Here is a 22,556-nt window from a genome sequence, read left to right as displayed (position 1 = left end):
CAATAGAGCAAGACTCCATCTCAAAAGTAGAAAATAAAATGAGTATTTTCTGTGCTCAAAACTATCAACTGAACTATTTCATCAAAAGACCCCACTAATCAGGAAAACTGATGCCAGAGATACCAAAATTGATTAGTGGAAAACATTGGTTTATAACTACATTTTGTGGAAGTGCACATTTTGATAATTTGTATTGAAAGACACTAAGATACATGAAGCATTGTGTAAGTTTGGCAAACCTATGAACCCTCAATGTTCTAGTTTGCTCTTGAAAAATCATACTATTTCAAAGCTCAGTAATGTGGATAGATTTTTATTCAGAAATCCTTTCATATTCACTAACTGCAATTAAAAGTTTAAATACATGGCTCTTAGGAACGACGTCAAACATGCAACATTTTAAGAGTAATAGATTTAAACAGTAATTTTGCCCTTGTAAGTTTACTTATCAAATTATTACAACAGGAACACAAATAGACCATATATTACTCTTTAATTAGATTTGTTTTACAGTATGTTCTTGTCAACGAGCTACATCAAACTGTTTAAACCGGATAGAAAAGCATTTTCATAAAAACGTGCCATGGAGAGGGAGGGGGAGGGGAAGAAGCACTTTTTCTAGAGATGAGAAATAGTCCCAGTAAAAAGTTCTTACTCCTTTCTTCTAAGGAGCTTGTTCTGAATATTTTCACTTAGTTCTATTGTTCTTTAAACAGGACTTGACTTAATAAAGAATTTTGTATTTACAAAATTTACATTTTGTTCCTACAAAATGTAATTTTTTAATTTTGTAAAATGTAAAATTTTAATTTTGTTCCTACATGAGAAGTGTGCGTACTTTCAATTAGTTTTCATTAATATCTTCTGAGTTTTCCTCTTAGGTGGTTGGTTTCCCGGTAAGGCAGAGTTAGGCTGGTGCACACACTATTTAGGAAGTCCTGTCTCGTGGCTGAGAACATACATGTAGTGCTCAAAGAAGTGAGGTAAGGAGTGACATGGGAATCAAAATGATGCCTAGAATAGTGTAATTTGGGAAACAGCCCTAGATTTGACATTTTGGAAGCTTTTCATTGTTAAGAAGAGACTCCAAAAAGAAGGAAAAGAAAAGGGTTCCTCGGCTAAATATCCCATTCATCCATACCTACTCAGCGGTCATTGTGACAAGGCCATCTTAATCTGGGCCAGAGATGACACTCTTCCCCCTGTAACTAACTCAGCCTGGCTCTGTCAATTGGGATGTGCCTAAATGGGATGGGTGAGGGGGCACTAAACAGCTAACACTGACCAGGGAGTTAAGGAGCTAAAATGCAAGTACCTCTTGAATACCACAGCAATCTCTGTGCACAAATTTGGACTGTACTTTTTGGGAGAAGAGGTGAAAACTATTATTAACTATTCCCTGCCTTCAACCAAAAGGAAAAATACGCCTCTTTAAGACTTCTTTTAATGATACTATAATGCTGAATTTATTTATGAAAAAGAAACAATACAGGTTTAGGTGGGAAAAGCCCCAAGGAAACAGAGTAAGTCACTGGCCGTGACAGGACTTAAATTCCCTGGGGACAGTGCTGTGGGGTCAGCCCCCAGACTCCAAGCCCCTGCTCGCCATCCCAGCACCTCAGTCTGAGTATAGATAATACTGCATTTTTGTAAAGACGAAGGCATCCTGCATTTACCATCACACCCCACCTACTCTTGTCCTAGTCATCTTACGTACTCTTAGTCCTTCATCTCTCCCAAAACACTTCTCAGCGCCCACTGTTACTGTGTCATCTACAAAGCAACACATATATTAAAACTCAGATTTGTTTTTAACAAAAAAGTGCTTAAAACCACGCTAGGCAATTGTTTTTCACTTCATTTTCAACCAATAAAATCAAATTCATTTAGATTTATGAATAATACTGAAAAAATAATGCTTATTCTCTTACATTTTAAATAATGTGCCTTCATCCCCAACTTTACATTAACTGACTCATTTCAGTATCTAAATGAGTTGAGCTCTCATTTGAAAAATAGAGAAGGTACAACTATATAGAATTTTTAGGATAAAAAATGTTCTGGATAGAAAAATCCTTTTGATGTTTCAAAATAACACTTATAGATTCTCAGTATAGTTTTCAGTTTGGTAACTAAACCATTAAGTACCCAAGGTTTTTAAAAAATAACAAAAGATAATAACATGATTTTTAAATACAAAGTTATATAGGAGCAACTCATATCTGTGGATCATCCTTACACAAAGTTGTTTCTCACTAGAAAATCCCTAAATATTTGTCATAAAATAAAAACTCCATTATCAAAAATTAGTTTAAGATAGAAATCTATGCACTTTAATGATTGCCAGAATTGCCCAGCATAGCTTCAGTAAAATAGAGAATTGTCTAGAAAATGCAATCTCCAAAATGTGTGCAAGTACTGCAAACTGGACAGACCGGCACAGGGCAAGGCCCTTGAAACCAAGTCCTCCTTGAGCACCTTTCCCAGGTTAGAAACCCCTCTTCGGCCTGTGCTTCGCACGTTTCCTTCAGTGCGCCGCCATTCAGACTGCGCCATTTACGTCCCAGTGCCATGCTGCATGGATCAAGTGTCAACGGGAAAGTATGAGTTAGGCAAGCGCTTTTTTTTTAAGCTGTAAACGCTTCACATGACTGGCCCCGTAAGAAATGTGGGAGCTTAGATGAGCCTGGAGCTTTTCAGGAACTGGATGAGGACTCTGTACACAAACGTGTACTGGCAGAGAGTCTGCACCAGCATCATTCTCTGTTGCCTCAGCATGTCCAGCACTCTCGGGATGTCCAGCACCTAGGTTGAGAGAAACGGTAATGAAGATAATGTGTTCCCCTGGGGAGACAGAAAGGATGGGAGGACACTAGTGTCCTGGCAGAAACCTGGTTAGGAGATGGACAGTCTCTTTTCCACCTTAGCGTCTTCTAAAAATAAGCCATGATTGGCTACTTCTGATTTTCTGATTAGTTTTAACTATAAATAGAATGTCCATGTAGACTATTTCTTCAACATTGCCCAGGTGTAGCTCACTGACTTTGTATGGTTGGACATAATTACCATGTCTCACTAAATACCAAGATTCTACAAAAACATAGTGTGCTACGTGCCATCAATATCTAGCTATTTCCCTCAAGGGCTCTGGGCAGCATGAATCATCCTTGAAATGTAAACAGAAAAAGAGTTCTGAGCTCAAATTTGAAAAACCCTGGGCAAGTAAAACAAAATTAAACAGCTTTATTTATCGTATGACTTCTCAGTCTTTAATATGCTAATTAGTACTGAGACTCTCCAAGAAGACACTGCCTTTTGCAGGGAACATTAGTAACATCTTGAGGCCACCACAGTCCAAGGAAATGTGCGCAAAAAGAGCTATTAAGTCACTATGTCCCTCTCTTCCCCAGCCTTATTTCCACCCAAAATGGCCAGGCGATCATAAGCGCCATCACCTCATTGTGTTCCAGGCAGGCGATCATGATCTCCGACAAAATCACCACACCAGTCCTTCCTACACCAGCACTGCAGTGGACCAACAATGGAGGGTTGGGGCTTTGGGGATCACTTGTGCTATTTGTATGGCGTCGAACAGACTGGATCTCTTCAAGATATGCTGTGGAAAATCAATGAAATAGAAAAGTACTCAAGGATCAAGGCGTATCACATTGTCGACTCAATCTTCATATTCTCTCCACTGATTAAGAGGACTGCAGATAAAGAGCACTGGCTGCCAGTGAACCAAACCCAACCACCAAGGGACAGTGTGACCCTGAGCAAGTCACTACCTCTGCCCACTTTCTGATCTACAAAATGAAATGGAGATACTGAGTCAGCTGTGGATTCTACTCACTACCAAATCGTAACTTATAAACCTCTTGTTAACCCTCCCCAAAACACTTGTATTCTTTATGTTAAAACAAGTCTGAAGCTTATATGAGAGAACATAAAGGAAATATTTCAGAAACATAAATGTTCCTCTCTGTTTAACAGCTCCAGAGGCAGCTGTCCTGGGAACAAAGTTAAAGTCACTCACATAAAAATCCCTTGAGGTCTTCTGGACAGCCATGTTCAGGCCAGTCTGTGTATTGGAGGTGCCAGACGGTCCTCTCTTGCCCGGTAAGGAGGTGCTTCATCTTCAGACCCGTGGTGGCATAGCAGCCAGAGTCTGTGCGGAACCGGGTCGTGATCTTAAACCTTCCATAGGTGACAGTGTTGTGCCTGGAACCAAGTCGTGGCCAATACCTAAAGCTCTTCTCCCTTCCACCCTCCTGTTAAAGATGAGCATGGTTAAATGACTCGAGATCCGGCAATGGATGCCTGTCTCACATAGACGGCACATCTGAAACAGAACCACAACCCTACCCCTGCCTTCTTCTCCACAGGTCAGGATTCTAGATGATTAACATTAACTGTTCTTCAGAGGCTGAGAAAATCACTTAAGAGAAATGAGTACCTACCTCTTCTGCTGTCACCATTGCTATAATTGCAATTCCCTGTTCCCATACCATCTGCCAAAAATCTTGACAGGTATTCTGTAATGGTCCCTGTGTGGCAATATAATCCCATTCGATTCCACTGACAGAGACCTGGGATTAGAAAAGGTTAAAAAAAATTGATGTGTGTGTATAACAAACATAGGTATGTATGCATGCATTCATGGTAGTACTAAAAAAGTTTTTTTAAAAAAGTAAAAAAGTAGTAAACTGGATTATTCAGCAGAATAAGGAAAGACTTTTCATCTTTTCCCTTTTGAATACAATTTGCATTACTGACATTTTTATAAACTTAGGTACTGTGAATATACATAATATCTATGCAACCTGCTTAACCTTGCTGAATCTCAGTTTCATTTATAAAATAAAAATACTGCCTACCGTCATAGGGTTGTTGTGAGGACTGAGTCAGTATCTATGGTACCTGGCACATAACTCAATAAGTAGCTGTTATTGCAGCCATGGTGCCTCTTCTTTAAAAAAAAAACTTCCTACTTAAGATAGTCTCACCTCTGAACTTCTGAGTCAAGGTCACTCTCCACAATAATATTAAGTTTCCACTTAAGATTTAACTTCCTTGAAAGCAGTCTAATACAACAGTAATTACTAGATTTGTAGTTAAGAGACCTGGGTTAAATCTTGGCTTCACCAATATTGAGTGACGACAGTAACTGTCTCCAAACGCTCACTAAACGTAAAACCCAGTGCCAAGCCTTGTGCCACACGCACTCTCACTCAGGGCTGCCAGTCCCCTAGTCACCGCTCCACATCATCTCACTGAGCACCCAGTGGCTGCCACTGTGGATGAGTACCAGGTTATAACAGTGAATAAGCACTAGGGAGGAGGAGGGGACTAGTTAGAAGCTGGCAGGGTAGGTGTCATCATTTATTTATTTCCATATAAGTGACATGAGGTTCCACAACACAGCTTATAAAGTGAGGTCCCACCTCATTTTAGATCTAGGAGTCAGACCCAGGTCTATCAAATTCTTTCCTCTATTCTGCAAGTGGCTGCTGAAGATTTTGAAATATCACTACAGAACTACAGTATCATTCATTCTTATCCATCTAGTCATGAGAGACTGGATGAGTTATTTCAAAGAAATGCTCGGTTTATAAGTAAATTATGCTGTTATTATATTTAAAAACAAAATAGTATGTGCATAGATTCCCAAAAGCCATCAAGGGGTACTGGCATTCACAGGCAGACTGCCAGTCTCCAGAAAGCCTTGGTGTCAGCTTGTTCTCTTCTCAAATAATACTTGCAAACTAAAGAAAAAAACCACCACCTGTCCACACTTACTCATTCACTCACCATGAGATTTCTCCTTCCCAAAATAAAGAATTGAATGTGGCCAGCATGAACAAAGGGTACAATGAGGAAGAAGGAACATCTGGCTTTATTCCATCACGTGTTGTGAATCATCATTTTGTCCATTTTCATGGGAGTGATATTACCCCAGATAAGGTGCCAAGAACATACACTGGGGAAGGACAGCCTCTTAAATACATGGGGCTGGGAAAACTGGATATCCATAAGCAGAAAAGTAAAACTGGACCCCCTATCTCTCACCATAAACATTAACCCAGTTTAATGGCATTATACTGGTTCCAGGAAAAAACCACTTCTTCAAAGAACAAAATGATCCTTAAAAATTATTATAAAGAGTATGTAAAGAGGACAGATGGCACCTTGGTAAGTTGAAAGCTTTTGTGAACACCATCAAAAAGCCCAGACACTTTTGTTACATAAAAATGCATGTCGGTATGTGATGAGGAAAAACTAGCAATTCAGTGGCTCCCAGAAGAATTTATGAGCTAAAAAGAGGTCTTCCGATTTAGGACAAAGTTCTAAAGCCAGGCAACAGAAGGTCAAGGCTGTAGGGAGCCATGATCACACCACTGCACTCCACCAGTCTGGGCGACAGAGCAAGACTCTATCTCAAAAAAGGCAAAAGGAAAAAAAAGCCGGACAAATAAGTGCGCCCTGAGTCCTGGTAACAGTGTTGGGGGCAGAGTGGTTTTGCACATGGAGAGTAGACACGACTTTGGCTCTGTCTGATAGACACTTTTTATCTAGCACTGGTATGTGGATTTCCCAGCTTGTAGTACAGTTTGTCACAAATGTTCAAAACTAGGGTGTTTATCTAAAACAATAAAAATAAATTTTAAAATATCTGAATTCTAAACAGACATGAGTACAGTTCTTACCATTCTTGTAACTTAAACTGCATGTGCTGTTTATTACTTGAGGCGTTCCTCTCACCTTAATATGTGATGCGTTGATGTAACCAGTGTTGTTTTCTTTAGTTGGGACCAACTCCACTCTCGCATCGTCATAAGGAAGAACATCTTGGAATCGATTTCTTTCTGCATTTTCAGGGAGTCGTGCTGTTGAGCACTCCCCATCAATTAGCCGTTTCTTAAGAATTCTTTCATATTCTGTGAATACCATTCCTTGTTCTAATCGTTGTTCCAGAATTTTGCACTATAAAACAGAATATGTGGAATAACATGAATACGGCCACATGTCATGGCTACCTTTTGACTGTATATTTGAAATCTTGTTTTCTGCTTCAAATCTAGCACTGTATAATATTGAAAATTCTAGGTTGGGCATGGTGTCTCATGCCTGTAATCTCAGCACTTTGGGAGGCCAAGGAGGGAGGATCACTTGAGCGTAGGAGTTCAGGACCAGCCTGAAAAACACAGTGAGACCCCATCTCTGCAAAAAATTAAAAAACGAGCCGGGTGTGGTGGTGCATGCCTGTGGTCCCATCTACTTGGGAGGATGAGGCAGGAGGATTGCTTGAGCCCAGGAGGTTGAGGCTGCAGTAAACCGTGAGACCCTATCTCAAAAAAACCAAAACAAAAACAAAAACAAAATTCTAGGTGAAAACGAAGTTAAAATTTTAAAAAGCCACAACAACAAGAGTTAAAAGAACAAAAGACAATCATTTTGGTAAGAAATATAATGCAAACTTTTGTTTAAAGTTGAAAATTGGCCTAAAGAAATTTGTTGAATTCATTTTCTCTAGATCTGTGGTCAATTTTGTGACCCCTAATAGATGGAATTCTCCTGGGGAACAGTAAATCTAGGGGACAGATAATGAGTTCCAACAGCTATGAACAAATGTTTCCATTTTACATCATACGATATATAAAAGACTAAAGCAGTAGGAAATATTGGAAACTACCTCCAGGATCCCGCTGTAAAGCAAATGTATACCTATCTGATTTTGATGTAATAAAACCTCACAGAAAATACACCTCAGGCACAAAGGAAGTTTTGAAAAATTGAGAAACTACTCTCGAGATAAACTTTCAATATAATAGAAGTCAGTGTCTGCTGCCTTTCCTATGTATGCTCCTGTATTTTTGTAGATTTCTTCTCACTTTAAGGCCATCAAAATCAAGACTGCCCCAAAAGGCCAGGAGAAGGTAAAAAAGAACACTGAGAAACAAACAAACAAAAAATCAGCATTCAAACCTGAAATTATCTATTAAGACATTAGCTATACATTTGCCCCAATTTTGAGGCTCATATTACAAAATTCCTTAACACTCATTTATTATTAAATTGTGTTAGAAAATTCACCAAAATCTCATGAAGGCATTTGCGTAGTATTTACCCGTTGTTCCAGAGAAGGCACAAAGCCCTGTGTGTCCCATACATACCCTTTCATCATTCGTTGCTCTGGTAGCCACTTCCTTTCCTTCATCAGGCAGAGGCACTCGAGATAGGGAGAGTCCATTTAGGGCAGCCAGTTTAAGAGGACCAATTTTTTTTGCATCTACTCGAGTCTTTTTCATTCCCTGTAAAAGTATTTATGTGTATATATGAAATATACACAAATACAACCCCTGTGAAAAGAAGTTTCAATGCACTGAAGACCAGGAACACACAGAGGGAGCGTTCTCCTTTGCCAGTAAACCCAGAAAGATTACACTCCTTCACACACCACTTGTTTAACAAACATTAGTAGGAAGACATTCCTTTCAAGGCCAAAGCCCTGATAAAGTCTTCCAGATAGAAGGTTTTGAAACACGATTGGTTACAAAGTTCTGTGGTAATGAAAGGTGAGGCTCCAGGCAGACTGCATTCCTTTTAAAACCAGACAGACGTAAAAAATCAGCTGAAGTCCAAAAAAAAAGCTTTAAATGCAATCACTTGACTATAATAAGCTTTTATAAATTTTTTTTTTGAGGGTCTCACTCTGTCACCCAGGCTGGATGGAATGCAGGGGCACCATCATAGCTCACTGCAGCCTCAACCTCCAGTCTCAAGCAATCCCACCTGAACCTCCCGAGTACCTGGGACTACCAGCACGTGCCACCATGCCCAACTAATCTTTCATGTGTTTTGTAGAGATGGGGTTTCACTATGTTGCCCAGGCTGGTCTCAAACTCCTGAACTTAAGCAATCCTCCTGTGTTGGCCTCCCAAAGTGCTTGAGATTACTGGCGTGTACCACCATGCCTGGCCAGCTTTTATAATTTTTAAAATATATAAATTCTTTAAGTCATTCTGAAAAAATTAAATGCTTTCTGCAGCAGCCCCCTTTGTATGTTGAAGCTCCCTCCTCATATGCTACTCTGCGCTCTAGTGCAGACTTAGATGACCCCGGTTAGATCATGCTACCTCTCAGAACGGCTACATTTTTAAACAAGGAAAATAAAACAGGGCTAAAATCTCCATCATGACACCAGGAGGACAGGACAGAAGAGAAAGCATCAACAAAATCTTGTCTCCTGAAATCAAGTGTTTCCTAAAGTTATTATTAGAGCATGATTTTCCTCTCTGAGAATAATAAGCATAAGAACACTAAGTTGACCAGGTGCGGGAGCTCACGCCTGTAATCCTAGCACTTTGGGAGGCCGAGGCGAGCGGATCATGAGCTCAGGAGATTGAGACCATCCTGGCCAATATGGTGAAACCCCATCTCTACTAAAAATACAAAAATTAGCTGGGTGTGGTGGCGCATGCCTGTAATCCTAGCTACTCGCGTGGCTGTGGCAGGAGAATGGCTTGAACCCGGGAGGTGGAGATTACAGTGAGCTGAGATCGTGCCACTGCACTCCAGCCTGGGGGCAGAGTGAGACCCAGTCTCAAAAAAGAACACTAAGTTTCATTGGATATACTACACTTCCTTGGAAGACATCAATATAATGAGTAGCCCCGATTGGAAAAAAATGGTTCTGCCCTGTAAACAAAATCAGTGTTATTCCAGCTCTCTCAGCCTGTAACAGGCCATGAAGCCCCAGGATAATGGCGCAAGAACAGATGGAAAAGGCATCTTGGTAAGAGAGGAAAAAAATCCTAAAAGATTGCTGCTGTAATTGCAGACTATGATTGGTACCTAACTCAAAAAGCTAAGTGGATTAATTTTTAATTTTATAATTAATATTTGATCATGAACTCCCCACATAATGCAGTCTAGACTAGAAACAGCAGAGGCCTGGGTTCACATCTGGCCTCTAACTGACCAACTTCTTTCAGGCAAGTCACTTTTCCTCTGTAAGCCTCACCTAGACAGAAAGAGACAGATACACCCAGACACAGGGATACAGACTAAAAAGTTCCTGCTTAGGCTGAAATTTAATGATTCTAACATGCAGAAAACAGTGATGTGCTGGTAATATTTAACAACTGGCTCTTGGAAGGAAGTTTTGATTGGTGTTTGCCCATATCCATGGTGTAAATACTCACAGGCAATTTCAAACTGTTAATGTCACATCAATTGGCTCACAAGATTCCTGAAAATTTAAGTCGGCTCTTGCCAGTCAATATGAGCTACATCTGGCACTTCTCTGCCTGAAAATGACTCAAAATATCCCACACTGGAACACGCTGGATAAAGTTGATTGGCTGTGAGGTCAGTTCAAAAGCCAGTATTGGAAGAATGTTGTATGTAGTCAAAACTAGCCTTGAATATGCCTTAATTAGCCCTTAGAATATAAGCACAGGATTTTAATGCATACCCTGCACAGTGATTTCTTATGTGAGAACCACTGCACTAAAGGGTACAACAAAAAGAAAATCTTTATGTAGATGTATGAGCACCCAAACCAGTCTGCCTTTAAGATAACAGGTCTCTGGAGGTGGAGATGGGTGGAGAATTCTAAAGTCATTCCTACTTGTCTACAGTTTATTTCACTGTTTTTAATACTAAACCTCCATAACCTTAATTCACATTAGGGAATTTGTTGTAACAATTAAGATAATGGCAACCCCATGTTACTATGAAAGGTCAGAGGGTACAATAGGGAATTGGCCTCTTCCACTCTTGAAAGCCATTAAGTTAAATGTATGATGCCACCTCACAGTAACGTTAATATGGACTAAGCTCTTTCAATGTGCCAGAACCTCATTTTTATCCCCCCAACAACTCTCTCGGGTCCTCTCATTTACAAATGTAAAAACTGAGTCACAGAGAGATTAAATAGCTTGTCTGAGGTCACATGGCTGCCTCTTTTACAAGGTAATCAGTGTCAAAACAAAAGCAAATCTTTGGTTAAAATCAGTTATGCTGAATCATATAATTCAGGAGGCATTTTTTCATGCCTAACTGCATGTGGGACATAATGCCACGAAGCAGGCAGAGCAGGGATGACCATCCTCATGATCTGAGGTTATCTGATGTGGACGCTGAGGTTCTGACGCATGAAGGGTCCTGACCATGGTCACAGAGAACTAACAAATGGCAGGCTGTAGACTCAGCCCCAACGTTCTTAACTCGTAGGACCTTTGCTCTTTCCTCGTGACCACAGCTGCCATACCCATTCTTTAAGTAGAATCCTTTAAGCAAAAAGGACCAAAAACATAATCCAATCACATAATTTTACTAGTATTATGGTCTTAAAAGTCAATGGGAGAGAAAAGTTCTTTTAAGAGAACCAAACTGATCAAAGTCCTCAGATTTAACTGAACCTACCAGACCCCATTCAGAATAAAAATAGGCCTGAGTACTGAGCTGTACTCAAATAGCATTTGGGGAAAGTACGTGAGTCACACATGCAAACAGACCGTTCTCAATGTAATGGGAAGGGTGTTAACTATAAAAGGACCCTGTCCAGCTGGCTCAGGGATTCAAGTAGAGTTACTTTGGAAAATCTACCCACACCTTATCCCTGAATCACTGCTCCCTACACTCTTAAATCTGTGTCCACTGAAGGCATTAGCCTTTACTGTTCAGGTATGTGAGTTATGTTGTACACTTGTGAAAAATTTAAAAATCAACTTAAAATTCAAACCCAAAACTTATTAAAAGAAAGCAAATTTAAGCCAGGTGTGGTGGCTCACACCTGTAATCCCAGCACTTTGGGAGGCTGAGGCAGCCAGATCACGAGGTCAGGAGAGGGAGACCATCCTGGCTAACACAGTGAAACCCCGTTTCTACTAAAAATACAAAAAATTAGCTGGCATGGTGGCACACACCTGTAGTCCCAGCTACTCAGGAGGCTGAGGCAGGGGAATCGCTTGAACCCAGGAGGCAGAGGTTGCAGTGAGCTGAGATCGCACCACTGTACTCCAGCCTGGGCAACAGAGCAAGACTCTTCTCAAAAAAAAAAAAAAAAGCAAATTTAAATCTATGGTACTTTTTTTGTTAAGTAGTTTTTGTCTATGTACATTAGTCTCTTTCATAAGTACTATAATAGTGTGGGTTTTTTCCTGTTCAGCAAGATGTTTGCAGCATCTTAAAGGATCTCATACACTAGGCCAGAACCACACTTGAGATGAGCCCTCCTGTCTGAGTTTGCAGTTTAGCAACGATGGGGGGAGGAGAACCCTAGTTGCCAGGACACTGGAAGCCAATGGGAGATAGGATGGAGGCCCTAATCAAGTTAGCCTGGCTCAAGTGCAGGGCATGAGGAGTGGAGATGTGGGCCAGGAAGAGCTGGAAGCCTGAGCACTGCAACAAAATCACTTCGGTGGACACGCTTCATGACAAGGCCGCAAATGCTTAGTCCCAGGTTGAGGACTGAGTTTAAAAGTTTCAGTGAAAGACAGACTAGCAAGGCTTCAACAAGCAATTATGACTTAATAAAACATATACAGTATACTTCAATGCAGAACATACGTCTACAATGTAGATGATAACAGAATGGGCTGCTAAGTATGAGTTTAAAATTCCAATTCAGTCACTCACTAGTCATGTGACCTTCGAAAAGTTAGTTAATATCTAAATCTGTTTCTTCATCTGTAAAACAGGCAATAACAATAGGCTTACTGTAAATAGGCCACAAAAGTAGAGGAAATGCTTGGCCCATGGCAAATGCTCCAAGGATGGCAGCTAGAGATGATGCTATTATGCTTTTTTATATTTTGCTTCAAAGTGGGTAAAAAGTGCTTAATTCATATTTATTTATTAGGCTGAATATTAAAGAACTGCATCTTCTGCGAGGGACTTTCCTTAGATTCTCAGTTGAATTCATCTTTCTTTTAAATTTAAGACACCTGGACGTCTCAGGATTTGCCTTAACAAAGTGCCACCTTCCCAACTCCAGAATCACTCTGGAGAATCACGGCCAAGATATGTAAGCTGTATCCACACACACTCCAACCTGGAGAATTATACTAGGATTGAGTACACTTTCCTGGATGCCTTTCTCAGATATCTCTTGAGCAAACTAAACAAATGCACCCCAGGGGTGCCGCATCACCCACAGTATTTTTAATGGGTGGCTAAAGCAATTGTGGCTAAAGTCATGAAATCTTAACTGTCTTTCCCTTAACACTGTATTACTAAAACATTTCATTCATATTTTCCATTCCTTTCAACAAAGCCCTGTGAATTTACCCTTTCGCTTCATCTATAATAATTATCTCCAGTAAAATCACTAAAATTCAAGTGGATCCCCATGATTTCCATAAATTTAAATGTGTTCAAAATTAGACAAAAAGAGAGTGACGTGGGGGAATGAAGAACGTTAAAAGAATAAGAGGAGCTGAAAAACACGGGACGTGATGAGTGAAAGAACCAACAGGGCGAACGCGCGGTCCCCTGGCCGGGCACTGCTCGCCGCGTGGCTTACCCCCAGAGGAGGGAGCCCTTCCACGATGTTCTTCTTCCCAGAGAGGAGGTCCGACACCGGCCTCTTCTTCAGGGAGTCCCTCCGGGCTCGGTAGCGGCCCGACGTGGTGAGGTCAGACTCCGACATGGAGGGCATCAGCAGCCCGTCTCTCCAGGGCCGCTGGGCCTCTGCGGTCGTGCGGACGGGGCTGCTGTCCATCAACCTCTTCTCCGCGTCCGGGAAGTGGGCCTTGGGCTCCAGGATGTGCAGGGGCCCGGCGAGCAGGGCGCGAGGGCAGCCAGGTGGGTCCTGGGCCAGGCCGGGCCGAGACTCGCGCGCACGTGCAGGGGGCGCCCGGGCCCCGCTCTCCTCCTCGAAGTCCTCGTCGTCCTCCTCCTCGCTGCTGTGGATTAGCATGGTGGCGTCCGACAGGGACTTCTTATGGCCGTATCTCAAGCCCTCCGCCTCCTCCGGCCCTTCCCGCTTTGTCCTTTCGGTGAAAACGCTGGGCTGGGAGCCCGCCGAGAGGGCTCGCGGCGCCACCTCTGCCGCCGACGCAGACAGGGTCCGCTCCTTAAGCCGCAGGCCCTCCAGGCCGTGGCTGAGCCCGGCCACCTCGATGCTGTTCCGTTTGTGCAGCTGCGCGTGGCGCACAGCGGTGAGGGGCTCGCTGACCTCCTGCAGCGAGTGCGCCACGGGCAGGCTGTCCTCCTGGAACGTCTGCACTGAGTGGTGCACGCGCCGCGTGATGAGGTCGGGGTTGCTGCTGCTGATGTAAAGGTGGCGGGACAGGTCTGGCGTGCTGTTGGCGGGCCTAGGGGGCGGGTAGGGTGGGGGTGGCCGGTACACCTGCGTCCGCATGATGTTGGGGGCCGGGTAGTCCTGCGCCTGCAGCTGCGCGTTGGTTAGCTCGGGCACGCTGACCGCGCCCACCACGGGCCGCCGCTCGGCAGGGTAGGGGTAGGGAGACGGGCTGTGGAAGCTGTAGCTCAGGCTGAACGGGCAGTGCGCGGCCGGCGGCGAGGGGAGCTGTGCGTGCTCGCGGATCTCGGGCTGGCTGTAGACCAGCGCCGCGGGCCTGCTGTAGGCGTACGAGCTGCCGATGTTGAGGTTTCGCAGCGAGTGGCTCTGCCGTTCCGCATGCACCAGGCCCCTGTTGAGCTGCTTCATCACAGTCTCATAGTCTGGGGTGGGGCGGTAGGACGGGGGTATCAGGGCGCTGTGCCTATGGGACGGGACGTAGTCAGGCCTCATGACGTCACTCCCGGTGATGCTAGGGTTGGACGACATCGGCGAGGGCTGCAAGTAGGGCTGAGGATTATTTAAGGAGTTGGTGCTGTGTGCGCTGTAGACACTGCCGTTACGGATCCGACCGTTGAGGTCAATCTGGGCTCTGTCCAAGCTTGTCTGAGAGTGACAGTAGTATCCGTTCTGGTTGGGCACAAAGAGGTTATCTAGAAAAAATGAGTTCAAAATGAGATTTTTTAAATTGGACTAATTACTCCAACCAAATATTGAGATCGGCCCTTACCTCTGATGACATTTTTAACACAGTTTGTAAAAATCCCTGCTAAAATGACCTAGCTTTAGCCACACTATCTGAGTGACCCTGGGAGCTTCGGCTTCCTCATCTATAGGATGGGCATGGCTCTGCCTACTTAAGGGGTGGCATTCATTGGGTGACAAAGTGAGATCCTGTCTTAAACCACACCCACAGCAGACTAGCAGACTTTTTGGAACTCTGGGGAAGTTGAGGCAGAGATACCATTCAAGGCACTGGGCTGGGGACTCTGCCTTTCTTCCCTGGGTAGTACGGATGTGGCCTTGCTGCCGCTGAGCTAGTTCAAGCACCGTCTGTAAGCATTTCCTTAACTGGAATTTTTTATTGTTCTTCCCAAATGAATATGAGAGCTTCAGCTGTAAAAGGGTAATGGTATAGCAGGATCTGAACTTCTGTGGTCCAACAGTGTCACCAGCAGCCACACAGCCCATAAAGTGTCCAGAAGCCAAGAGGAGCCACATTAAAACAGCTGCAGCTGCCCCCTGCCCTGGCCCCCATGTTACAGGAAGATCCAGACCTGCAGCTAACAGAATCAGTTTAACCTAATCTTACAATAGCTATGCATGTGTCCCTGCCCAGGGATGACAGGGGCCATGTTTCTTCTAGTCAATTTGTAGCTTACCTGCCCTCTGTTACTGAGGATGATTTCTAACCCTAGATGATTTCTAACACTCAGCAGCCAACTCCTTCAAATAACAATTTCCTCTGAAAGGCATTCTTTTTGTGCTTCAAAAGCTCCATGTGAGTTAAGTGATCATGGTGATACTTAAGTAATACACCACAATCCAGTGGGTACACTTTATTCTGGTGGCACATGCGGCTGTGAGGAAATAGCACTCAAATCTCCATGGTATTCTTCTGCTGACACACAGCACTTCCATGTCACTGTGCTTTCCTCATCTATGCAAAGCTTGGTCATGGCTCCATCTCTGCAATCCCCCTTTCCTCACTGCTGCCACAGCTCGGACCCCTACCCCAGCTTGTCTGAACTAGCTCTATATCCACCTAGTCTCCCTGCTTCTGCACCCCACAAACCATCTAGCCATTTATGATACTGTTATGTGGAAAAGGCAATACTAAGAATAGAAGGAGGAAAAGATGGTTGGAATACAGGCAAGAAAAGGGGAAAGGTATGCATGAAATCATAATTCAAGGAAGGGAGAAGAGATAAAGGGTTACAGGAGTCCAGAGGAAGAAATGGTCATTTCCAGCCTGGGTTGGGTTGATGGGGACAAGGAAGAGAGAACCAAGAACCACCTCGCAGAAGATATGGCAGTTAAGGGGACTTGAGGGGTAATTGGGTGGGGTGGGCAAGTCCAGCTTCCATCAGAAGTGAGGTCTCTCAACCTCTCAGAGCATGCAGGGTTATGCCTCCTCACCCCTTGGTATCAGGCACAGCAATGTGACTAGTAATGGTCAAGGGAAAGTGCACAGAGGGTTAAAAGCCAGCTTCCAGGCTCTCTTCCAACTGCAACACTGACCAACAACATTCCAGAGAGAAGAGCCTCTCCAGCTCAAGCCCCTACGGCAGCCTCAGAGGGGGCAGAGCCCTCCTGCTAGTGCAGTGTGCAATGGACAGGTGACCTTTACTATTACTTCCCTGAGAGTTTGGAATGGAATATTTTGTCAGCACAGCATAGCCCTGCCTATCTGGTCTGGATGGCAGCATGTGAACGGAAGGGTGCATGGAGTAAGGGCACTGGAGGGTGCAGAGCAGCACTGGCAAAGCCAGGGTGCATCCCTAGGCAAACTGGGGTGGCTGGAGTGTCAGATAGCTACAGAGGAGTAAAATAACTTCGGAAGTAAGGTTGGAAGGGCAGTCTCAGGGAATATTGTGTGGAGTCTCAAACACCAGGCAAAAGAATGATCCTGTGGCCATGTGCAGTGGCTCACACCTGTAACACTAGCACTTTGGGAGGCCGAGGCGGGCAGATCACCCGAGGTTGGGAGTTCGAGACCAGCCTGACCAACATGAAGAAACCCCATCTCTACTAAAAATACAAAACTAGCTGGGCATGGTGGCGCATGCCTGTAATCCCAGCTACTTGGGAGACTGAGGCAGGAGAATTGCTTGAACCCAGGAGGCAGAGGTTGCAGTGAGCTAAAATCACGCCATTGCACTCTAGCCTGGGCAACAAGAGTGAAACTCCATCTCAAAAAACAAAAAAAAAAAAAAGAAAGAAAGAAAAGAAAAGAAATGTTAAATGTGGATGAGACCCCTGGGAAGCTCACAGAGGGAGGGAAGAAGCCACAGGACAGACCTGCAGAGCACACCAAACAATACTGATGGGAAGGAGGAGGGAAAAACCTAGCATGCCAGAAGGAGAGTTTCCAGAAGGTACAAAGGCTTGAATGTGATGGTGAGGGGATGTGGGGGTGCTGGGAGCCTCGGAGAGGGCCGCTTTAACAGAGTGGCAAAGACAGAGGAGTGGGCGGGTAACCAGCAAGCAGAAGCAGCACACAGAGTACTCTTAGAAGTCAGTGAGAAAGGGCCTGGCATGGTGGCTCACGCCTGTAATCCCAACACTTTGGGAGGCCGAGGTGGGTGGATCACGAGGTCAGGAGATCGAGACCATCCTGGCTAACACAGTGAAACTCCGTCTCTACTAAAAATACAAAAAAAAAAAAAAAAAAAAAATTAGCCGGGCGTGGTGGCGGGCACCTGTAGTCCCAGCTACTCGGGAGGCTGAGGGAGGAGAATGGCGTGAACCCGGGAGGCGGAGCTTGCAGTGAGCCGAGATCGCGCCACTGCACTCCAGCCTGGGCCACAGAGCGAGACTCTGTCTCAAAAAAAAAAAAAAAGAAGAAGTCGTCAGTGAGAAAAGAAAGCAGATCACTCAATCACTTAACGCAAGGAGAACAAACAATATTAAGATGTTTATAGATGGAGGGAAGAGAATGAGTGGCAAAGTGAGACTAACAATGTAGAGAACAGCCAGGTCCCAGAAGTGGGCGGGGCCAGGATTGCAAGTACCAGAAAAAGGCAGGGTGCGAGAGAGAGGAAATACAAGAACATGGCCAGGGGGACGCTCTCGGGCTCTACACCCAAAGCCCTGCTCTCTACTACCCACCTCACTGCATGAAAACCCTCATCTTTACACCAGGGCCGACACAAACAGTACAGTCACATCCCTTCATGCATCACTCCCTACCAGTTCCTTACCCAAGAGGGAACCTGGACCACTCTACTCTCCAAACACGCCCTGCTTCATTCTGTGCATGGCGTTCACTATCCCCAAAACTAGGAACAGCAACCCCAGTCAAGTCCCTGCCTTTCTACCTGCTGAAATCCACCCATCTTTTCAGATACAGAAAGTTCTTCTCAATCTCCCCAATGTGATGAGTCTCTCTTCCATTGAGGAGCATGGTAATTGCACATGCTGTCTCAGAAAAACTATCATATTCAAGTTATTTGTGCCAGGAGTGGTGGCTCAGGCCTATAATCCCAGCACTTAGAAAGGCAGAGGCAGGAGGATAGCTTGGGCCCAGGAGATTGAGACCAGCCTGAGCAATATAGCAAGACCCCATTCTCCACAAAAAAGGGGTTCGGGGAGAAAGACAAAGTTATTTGTGCACCTGTCTTATCTTCCACTATTAGATTCTAAGGTGTGGTTTGTTTGTTTGTTTTTTTTTGAGATAGTCTCCCTCTATCATCCAGGCTGGAGTGCAGCAGCGCAATCTTGGCTCATTGCAACCTCCACCCCCACCTTGGGCTTAAGCAATCCTCCTACCTCAGCCTCCTGAGTAGCTGGGACCACAGACGCATACCACTACGCCCAGCTTTTTTTTTTTTTTTTTTTTTGGTAGAGACAGGGTCTGGCCCTGTGGTTCAGGCTGAAGATAAGCTTCTTAAGACGTGGAAATACTCATCTGCATAAACCTCCTTAGCATTTGATATAGCCCCATACAGAGAGAGAGTACAGAGTAAATGTTAATTGACTGCTTAAACTTCAGCTTGGGGGTTATAAATACAATTCCTTATACTTCTCATGTGAAAACTGCAGTAGTCACGTGTTTAACTTTTACAATAGGAAAGCCTCTGGCAGGGAAAGAAAAGTAACCCGGGGAATTCTTTGTCAGATAGCAAAGAAGCACTTAAAGGCTAATAGGGTGGTGGTAAACGGACATAGGAACCAGCTTGATAGTTTCCCATTGGCCAAATTTGAGATCAGTGGAGCATCAAAATTTGATACTGCATGTTTTTACATATATTCAAGAACCCAAATATATGTGGATCATCTGAGGTCAGGAGTTTGAGACCAGTCTGGCCAACATGGCGAAACCCCGTCTCTACTAAAAAATACAAAAATTAGCCAGGTGTGGTGGCGCGCCTGTAGTCCAGCTACTTGGGAAGCTGAGGCACAAGAATTGCTTGAATCTGGGAGGTGGATGTTGCAGTGAGCTGAGACATGCCACTACACTCTAGCCTGGGTGATACATTGAGACTCTGTCTCAAAAAAAAAAAAAAAAAAACTGAATATATTGGCTTCTTTTATGAATCCAGGATAGCTATTATCATGATGCAATTTGGGGTGCAACTTCAGCCAAAAACTGTCCAGGCTTCACGATCTCCAAGCATTCACAGATTTATCCATAGTAATAACTATGTAAGGCATGGCAGAAACAGTGTACTTTACCTTGGGAAGAAGCATATGGTTCTGTATAATGCCCATTATAGTGCAGCTGCAGTGGAGGAGGCATCACGTAGGGCTGGGGTTTAGGATAAGAAATGGAGAGTTGGACACAGGGTTAAAACACATTGCTTGTGTAATACAGGTAAAGTTATTATCCACTGGATTCTTTCTGTTAAAAAAAAACTTCTAAAGGAATTAAATATATTATATATGGAAAATAAACATGAAGACACAGTAGTTCTTAACATTTCTAGCATTTCTGTTTCCCCAAATAGCAATGCCAAGCCCTATGACTGATACCAAGGACATTGGCCTCCACAAGAAAATCTGCATCTAAAAAACTAAGAGCAAGAAGGAATAGATACAGATTTCCTTGTATAAACATTTGAACATAAGAAGCTTATATGTATTACAGTCAATCTTATAAAAGTCATCTAGTATTTTAAATATATACCAACTTAGGATTACTCTTGGCCAATAGTCTAAGTTCTTAATATTAAAGTCAGACCTAATATTCAAATATGTATAATATAATAATATAAATATCAGGTTGGACCTATGGGAAAAAATTACCATTTCTTTGGTTAAAAATGAAGAAATATCAATACACTTTTATGGTTCAAACTCAAAATTAACAGTATTGAAAGCATATTTTATTAAGGAAAAACATCACTAAAATATAAAAGCAATCATATTTTCCTTGTTTCTTACCAGAGGTGTCCTTGAAGAAGACCTCCTCCTGATGGGGTTCACTGTGATGGTCTGAGTTTGCCTATAAAATAGGATGTCTCTGAGAAGGGCACATACACACTCTCTCTTTAATTCTACCAAAACAAGACACAGGAACGTAAAATAATAAATCTACAGCAAAAAAAAAAGACAAGCTATCTAAGTCATGAAGTGTCAGAGAAAAGAAGGGAGGTTCTCTGTCAGCCCGTGGGGCCTCAGCCCTTTCCTGCTGCCCCAACCCCTCAACCTGCCCTGTGGTTTCAGGCTCCCCACACAGCATCATCGCCTGGACCCACAAAGGGATCAGAGCATCTTTGCCAGGCCCATCCAATAAACCTTTGGATTAGCCATAAGCAGTGGGGAAAGAGACAAGACTACATCACCCACACACTTGTCACAGGAGAAGCTGGATTCAGTGCAAATGCAAATGTGTTTCTCCTATGAGCTGGGGAGCCCTGGGCCCCTCCACTAACCTTCCTCCCGGGGGACCATCCATTGTCAACCCAGAAGCCTCAAGCAGTAAGAACTGCCTTTAATTAAAAGTCTGTTAACCACAGACTACAAACATAATAAAGAAATGAATTTATAATTTTAGTGACAAGAATCTACATTTCCAAGTGCAGTAAGCATGCTCCTGTAGACCCAGCCTCTTGGGAGCACCTTGGGCCCAGGAGTTCAAGAGCAGCCTAGACAACACAGTGAGACCCCATCTTTTAAAAAACTCAAATATAAAAAAATTTCAAACATACATATTTTTTAAATCTACATTTCCTCTAAGGAACCAAGGGAAAGCAAAGCACAAGATTTGGTTCAGTGAGCCGATGGTAAACCCATTTACCTTTCTTTGCAAGAAATGTCTGATTTGTTTTGAATATACTTTTTAAAAAACACCTAAGGCCAGGCGCAGTGGCTCACACCTGTAATCCCAAACTTTCAGAGGCCAAGGCGGGTGGATCACCTGAAGTCAGGAGTTCGAGACCACCTGGCCAACATGGTGAAACCTCATCTCTACTGAAAATACAAAAACTAGCTGGGCATGGTGGTGGGTGCCTATAATCCCAGCTACTCGGGAGTCTGAGGCAGGGGAGTCACTCTGCCTCTGAGGCAGAGATTGCAGTGAGCCGAGATTGCGCCATTGCACTCCAGCCTGAGCAACAAGAGCGAGATTCTAGTCTCAAAAAAAAAAAAAAAGTACCTAAATGTATTAGGGAGTGCTGATAAATACTAATGTGATAATGTAAGATTTTAAACTATTCCCACAGCAACTTCTATCTTTAAAAAAACAATAAGGTAAAAAAAAGGAAGCAGAAACAGAAAAGCCCATTTGTAACTATTGTTTTTAAATAAAGGCAAGATTTTTTTTTTTTCTTCTGTGTGGTCAGTTTTACTGCAAGATCTAGGAACCTAAACACACTGGATTCTTGGCTTTGTTGATGACATGTAGTTTTGTCAAAGCACTTTTTCTTAGACCTTTTACCACCTATTCCTGGTTCATGTACTTATGTAACACATAATCACTGATTACAAAAATATTTTGTGACCTTTGGTTACAGTGTTCTAAGGACTAATTACTAGAAAATCCATCATGACAAAGTGAATATTCAATCCATTTAAGCAAATTTACCATAATATCAAGCCTCATGTCTCATAAATTAACATTACTCTTAGCACTCTGAAAACTAGTATCTTATATTCAAAAACCCTGAATATTAGCTTATTTTTATAAGACTTTTGAGATAAAAAGAAAACTAGTACATACTAGTTTTAACATCAGGTGATTACAACTGCTTTTACTAGCTTTTATAAATAATTTCATTTCTTTGTTACTGGAAAGTATTCAGGCTGTTAATGAAAAATAAATGTCTCTTTTCCAAAAGATGTTCCATTCTTCCAGTATTTATTTTGGTGAGACAAGTCTGCATGGCGTATCTGGGCTTTCAAAAAAAAAAAAAAATACTCCTTAACTGCACATTAATATATTCCTTAAAATTAGTGCCCACGAATTAGCCAGGCGCGGTGGCAGACGCCTGTAATCCCAGCTACTCAGGACGCTGAGGCAGGAGAATCGCTTGAGCCAAGGGGGCGGAGGTTGCAGTGAGCCGAGATCACGCCACTGCACTCC

At 43.2% G+C, this 22,556-nt stretch overlaps 1 protein-coding gene across 1 annotated transcript in view; it reads right to left on the bottom strand.

The window, feature by feature from the left end:
- Positions 1–297: 297 nt before the first annotated feature.
- The window catches only part of PTPN21 (protein tyrosine phosphatase non-receptor type 21), an 88,843-nt gene continuing 66,584 nt past the window's right edge, over positions 298–22,556 (bottom strand). The window contains exons 11-19 of the mRNA XM_030802431.1: positions 20,426–20,477; positions 19,709–19,802; positions 13,532–14,964; positions 8,175–8,312; positions 6,763–6,984; positions 4,461–4,589; positions 4,037–4,271; positions 3,456–3,616; positions 298–2,805 (exon numbers count right to left, since the gene is read on the bottom strand). Of these exons, the coding sequence (XP_030658291.1) occupies positions 2,677–2,805; positions 3,456–3,616; positions 4,037–4,271; positions 4,461–4,589; positions 6,763–6,984; positions 8,175–8,312; positions 13,532–14,964; positions 19,709–19,802; positions 20,426–20,477 (2,593 nt within the window). The 3' untranslated portion in view covers positions 298–2,676. The remainder of the gene's footprint in view (positions 2,806–3,455; positions 3,617–4,036; positions 4,272–4,460; positions 4,590–6,762; positions 6,985–8,174; positions 8,313–13,531; positions 14,965–19,708; positions 19,803–20,425; positions 20,478–22,556) is intronic.

The sequence above is a fragment of the Nomascus leucogenys genome, chromosome 22a (assembly GCF_006542625.1).
Source record: "Nomascus leucogenys isolate Asia chromosome 22a, Asia_NLE_v1, whole genome shotgun sequence".
Lineage (NCBI taxonomy): Eukaryota > Metazoa > Chordata > Mammalia > Primates > Hylobatidae > Nomascus > Nomascus leucogenys.
Note: the sequence above shows the minus strand (reverse complement) of the source record. Positions and strands in the feature narration are given on the sequence as shown.